This window comes from Sinocyclocheilus rhinocerous, unplaced genomic scaffold (genome assembly GCF_001515625.1).
Source record: "Sinocyclocheilus rhinocerous isolate Xijiao unplaced genomic scaffold, SAMN03320098_v1.1 scaffold534, whole genome shotgun sequence".
NCBI classification, from domain to species: domain Eukaryota; kingdom Metazoa; phylum Chordata; class Actinopteri; order Cypriniformes; family Cyprinidae; genus Sinocyclocheilus; species Sinocyclocheilus rhinocerous.
The window spans coordinates 846,929-852,701 of record NW_015646352.1 but is presented as its reverse complement, the minus strand read 5'-3'; the positions used below and the strand labels follow the sequence as shown (position 1 = coordinate 852,701).

The window sequence follows — 5,773 nt, the reverse complement described above, 5'->3', positions numbered from 1 at the left end:
CCCCCCCCCCGAACATTTACTCACCTTCAGGCCATCCAAGATGTAGATGAGTTTGTTTCTTCATCTTGCTCACCAATAGATCCTCTGCAGTGAATGGGTGCTGTCAGAATGAGAGTCGAGACCGCTGATAAATACATCACAATAATCAACAAGTAATCCACACCACTCCAGTGAGGCAAAAAGTTGCATGTTTGTAATAAATCCATCAGTACAATGTTTTTAACTGCAATTCGTTGCTCCCAGCTAAAATCCTTCATCCATAATATTGCTTTCTCCAGTGAAAATGTCTGGTCTGAATCAGGAGAGAAATACGCACAGATCAAGCACTGTTTACAAGCGAAAAATGTCCTAAACCGTTCTAAACAAATATGTCAGTGGATTTTGATGTAAGAGGACAAAAGGGGATAGACTTTTCATTGGAGAAAGCGTTATGGATTATGGATTTTGGCCAGAAGCGAAGGTTTGAAGTTAAATTCCTTAATGATGGGTTTGTTTCTTACAAACACACAGCTTTTTGCGTCACAAGAAGTTAATTGATGGACTGGAGTCATGTGGATTATTGTGATGTTTTTATCAGCTGTTTGGACTCTCATTCTGATGGCACCCATTCACTGCAGAGGATCCATTGGTGAGGAGGTGATTTAATGCTCAACCAAGCCTGTTCCAATGAAGAAACAAACTCATGCAAATTTTCATTTTTGGGTGACCTATTACTTTTGAGTTTTTAAAAGTACATTTTTACTTTAACAACCTTGGCAGGCTGACTTTAGTTATCTGATTTCAGTTGTTTATGAATATGCAACTCATTTTGTTGACAACATGAATGTTTTTCATATTTTTTTTTAAAATACAAGAATTGGGGAGAAAAGTTCATTGTAAAAAAATGTTATTTATTAATGTAGTCATTGTATGAATAAATCATATTTTTAATAGCAGATCCAGACCAAAAAAAAAAAAAGATGTTCCTCACAGAACTCACCATAGACATTCAGTTCATTCGCTTGGCGTTGGTCTTTCTCTCTAAATTTTTCCTTTCTCTTTGAAGTGTTACAAGCTCTTGGTACATAAAGAAGATCTGTAAAGTTGCAAAGACTAAAGTCACAAATCCAAAGAGATATTCTTTATAAAAGTTAAGAGGCAGATGACATAACATTTCCGTCACACGCTTGAGGTATTCGGCCAATCACAACGCACTGGATAGCTGGCCAATCACAGCACACCTCGCTTTTCAGACCGATGAGCTTTTTTAAAAATCGACCCTGTTTCAAAAAGGCGGGGCATAGAGGAGAAACAATAATGTACAGTATGTGGGAAATAATGTTTTTTTTTTTTACCTTAAACCGCATAAACACATTTCATTACACCAAATACACAAAATAATGTTATTTTTAGCAACATCATATGACCCCTTTAACTTGGTGGTCGAGAGCATCCTTGTCAACCTGACGAAGAGAGAAATCAACAAAAATTATTTGCATGTGTTGTTTACAGCTGTATAAAGTCTCCACCTAACAAACTTACTCCAATCGTGCGGACTTTATCATTGAAGATCCTCTCCCGGCGTTGTAGTTCCCTGTTTCTCCTTCTGTCAAGATGAACAGTTTCAACTCGGTCTGACAGATGCTAAACTTGATTCATTGTGCATCACCACTTCAAATCGATATAACGAATATAATCGACATACTGGATGTCACAAAACGAGGGAAACCCACAAACAAACACGTTGCTAAGAGACTGAAAATATGTGTTTGAAAGTTTGCGCCCTCTCACGGTTGTTTTTCATACTGCAATTCAGTTGTCCTGTTAATCAGAATGGCTGAAATTCACCACACACTCCAGATACATATTTATTATTATAGGTTTCAATCGTATATACAGGTAATTCAACTCTTTTCAAAACTTCTGCTTTGATCCTGTTATCTTTTTTTATTGCTCCAAGTCCATAAAATCCTTTGCGTGCTAAATTCCACTGATAATGGAATCCATATGATAATGTGCTTTATTGATGCTGCAGCGTTTAGACTAGTACTTTTTATTATTTATCTTATATTTGTAATTTGTTATGCTGCACACCAACACCAATGTCATTTTATTGTAATAGTTTTATCAGTGTTTGAACAACATTTTGAAATGTTATCAGTAGTTTAGCAACATGAAAATGATACTTCAAAAGAACGTGATTATGAAATCTGTCACATGACACAGACCTCACAGTAACAATATAACACTCAAACATTCATTTTAATGTGCAGTTGTTTCAGTGTAGGCTAATTAACACTGTCACCAGGTTAAACTGGCAGTTGATTTAAACTTGTAACAAAAAATAATTCACAAACAAGAACACAATCAAATGTATCCATATATTTCCATGCACATTCTTGTACACATACAGTATTATATTTTGAAGTTTCTTCTACATCTACTTCCTTTACAATGTTTTCACTTCTGTAAAATTTCCTTTTAAAAGTCTTTGATGACATGTTGTATTGTCCATTTTTGTCCTGTGCATGTTTGCAAAATAAGATAATAATAGGAATCCTCTCCTTGGCCAATCTCAAGACATCGAGTTGTGTTTCTGTTTCTTATTGCATTTCCCTAAAAATGAAACGTAAACCAGAGAATTAATTTTCACTGATTATAGCAATACTAAAAATATAATTGTATATGACAAAACAGAATAACCACACATTTAGCAATTCTAAGCAATGTGCTGTGAAATATTCCATAAAATATAAATAAAATACACAGCAGGACCTTACCTGAGAAAAGTCCCAGTATATACTCAATCCTTTCTCCTTGGCATTTTTACAGTTGTGTAATGCCGGTGTCTTTCCACTGCCAGGATCCATTAGACAGCGGTTAGAGTTATACTTGTGAGATTTGATGCCTCCAATGTAGATCTCTCCATTACGGTTATAATAACAATGCTGTGAGAGACAGTCAAATGAAGAGTGTTTTTTGGACGTGGTTACTCAAAGCAAAGTTTTACACTCACATACAGTACCTGAGTGTCATAGTGATGACATTCATACAGAATAGGTACACTTCCAGGAACTTCACCTTGATCAATGCAGTATCTTTCTTGAATGTCATTCTTCAGCTGTCATGAGAAATAAACAGCGGCAGTTTAGGGATAACAAGTTTAGATGGACCAAATATCTACTAAACTTTATTTATCTCTACTTTGGTGGGGAATTGCATCAGAAGTCTTTGAGCAACTATGAGCATCTTTGTTGCTTACCGCACCATAACTAATGATGTCTTCCCAGCCGTCTAGGAGAGGATATACATTTTCCAGATACCATTTGAAGGGCTTACATTTGAGTTTCTCTCGTAACTGTTTTCTTTCAGTCACATCACCAATATCAATCCCATGATTCTAGAGAAAAAACAGTTCATTTATCAACCAGGTTCAGGCTGATATGAGAATCAATGACATTAATAGTTATACACAAGACTGTTAAGATTCAGCTTCAGCTAAATTTAAAACAATGTTTACTATTATTACTGTTACCTTTAGAGGGAGATTCCAGGCAATATTCACATTTGATTTATATTCATCCAGCCAGATTTCGGCCACTCTCAGGGCGTTTCGAATCATGGGTCTGCTGAGATCTAGTGAATAGGGCTTATGTGCTCTTTCAATGTGTGCTATCTTTGAACACGGCACCACTTCAATACTCCCACCACAGAGCCAGACCTGATTTATATAAATCAAATGCTGATCAAATTCATCGTAGGCTATATTATATACATTCTTTTGGCGCCACAATGTGTAGTAATGACTTACACGTATTGCAAGTTCAACATTTTCACCCCCGTAAATTGTCATTCCTTCGTCCAAAACTCCAATTTCCCCCAGGAATTGACGATCAGCGACAAAAATACCCATGATTGAGGGACTCCTAACAATACAGAAAAATGAAACTACATATATGTTCTATTTCAATCAAATCATAAACGGCAAACTGTAGCTTATGATATATATATATCAAATAAAGTATTATGCGGCAGTTACAGTAGTTCGGTTCCCAGCATGATGACAAATGACTCATTATGAGTGAGCTCAACTGTTGAAGATCGAAATAAGCATTCATTTTTATAAATGTTGCATTGTTAATTCTACCAATTATTATTAAAAAAAACCACTGATTTATTTAGGAATGAAATAATCAACTGTCCTAATAAACATGAAATTGTTCACTTAACTGAGTAGTTCAAAAACACAGATTCATTCAGGAACCAAATAAGCAAACGTCTTTATAAATGTTGCATCATTCAATGATGTTTCATTGTTCGTTCATTTATTAACGGCATTGTGTTGGCCAGAGATGTGTTAAGGTTGATTGTGTTTTGACTTGGATTTGAGACTTTAGTCTTTGCAACTTTACAGATCTTTTTTATGCACCAAGAGCTTGTAACACTCCAAAGAGAAAGGAAAAATTGAAATCGCATCATATGACCCCTTTAACAATAGAAAGTGAAGGTGATTAAAAATAGTGAAAAATGTGCACCACTTACTTCCCCGGTTTGGATGGGTTGTAGTTTTTGTACCATTCTGGCCGGAAGGACTCATACATGCACCAGAGGTTCCAGTCAAACGCATGAGCAGCAGGAATATACTCAACAACCTCCAGTGTGTCAAAAAGCACTTTGTCGAACACCGGTGACAGCACTACTGTCCTGTCTGCTTTGATTCTTGAAAGTAGTGGCTCTGCCCTAGAACAATACGGCAGTCAAATGTATATTTAGGAAAGATTTTAAGTCCCTCTTATTATCATACTCAGACTGTGGTAGTATTTACCATTCCTTATGAACTTCAATGTGTGCATCCAGAATGGCTACCACCTGACCTGTGGCCGCTTCCCAGCCTGAGATTCGTGCCTTGGCAAGACCCATCTGCCTTTTGTGTCTCACTTTCTTGATTAAGCCAGGCTTGTCTTTATTAAATAGATCAATATATTCATCTAGAGCCAATTGCAGATCCTCTGTCAAGAAATTAACAATATGTAATAGAATAAATAGTTACATTAAACGATTCATATTTCGAGTATAACAACTTGTTATATTTAATAAAATAATTTTATGAATTAATTCATGCACACTGTAAATATTTTTCTTAATGAGTACTTTTGTCTTATGAATCTTTCTATATTCCCATTAATTATGTTTATTTTTTTCTTTATATATAAAGAAAAAATATCAGATTGATGTTGGACACATGAAAAACAGTTTAGAAAAAAAAAAACAGTTAAAAATCTGAAAGTCTAATATTTAAAAAAGAAAATATCTAGGGCTAAACTAACCATTTGAGCTATAGTCGTCTACCAGGATGATCTCCTTTAGCAGATGAGCAGGAGTTTTGTCAGTGATGCTGTGGATTGCCCTTTTAATGACTGATGGAGCCTCATTCAAATAGATCAGAATCACACTAATTGTTGGTAGGTTCTTAGGGTAGTTCTTCACAGTACATCTGCATATATACACACACACACACACACACATATATATATATATATATATAAAGTTTTCTAAAATGTTAGGTTTAGATATGCAAACGAGTCATTATTTAATGAAATATGCGCTAATTTGCATACATTTCTAGTACAAAAATCTAAACACTGGATGATGTTAGTTTCAAAATTCAAATTTTTGTTACATTTTTTTTGACATATTAGAGTTAAAGGTTTTTACAGAGGGAATTTTCGGTATCTCATTTTTGTCACTCCATAATTCAGAAAATGCTTAGAACGGACAGAAAACACTATATTTT

General features: G+C 35.1%; 1 protein-coding gene across 1 annotated transcript in view; it reads right to left on the bottom strand.

Annotated features, from left to right (window-relative positions):
• Positions 1-2,460: 2,460 nt before the first annotated feature.
• LOC107707422 (probable polypeptide N-acetylgalactosaminyltransferase 8) overlaps positions 2,461-5,773 on the bottom strand; it is a 4,711-nt gene continuing 1,398 nt past the window's right edge. Inside the window, exons 3-11 of the mRNA XM_016511411.1 lie at positions 5,307-5,473; positions 4,805-4,988; positions 4,522-4,719; positions 3,791-3,905; positions 3,515-3,700; positions 3,242-3,379; positions 3,005-3,100; positions 2,760-2,927; positions 2,461-2,595 (exon numbers count right to left, since the gene is read on the bottom strand). Coding sequence (XP_016366897.1) covers positions 2,461-2,595; positions 2,760-2,927; positions 3,005-3,100; positions 3,242-3,379; positions 3,515-3,700; positions 3,791-3,905; positions 4,522-4,719; positions 4,805-4,988; positions 5,307-5,473 — 1,387 coding nt within the window. The remainder of the gene's footprint in view (positions 2,596-2,759; positions 2,928-3,004; positions 3,101-3,241; positions 3,380-3,514; positions 3,701-3,790; positions 3,906-4,521; positions 4,720-4,804; positions 4,989-5,306; positions 5,474-5,773) is intronic.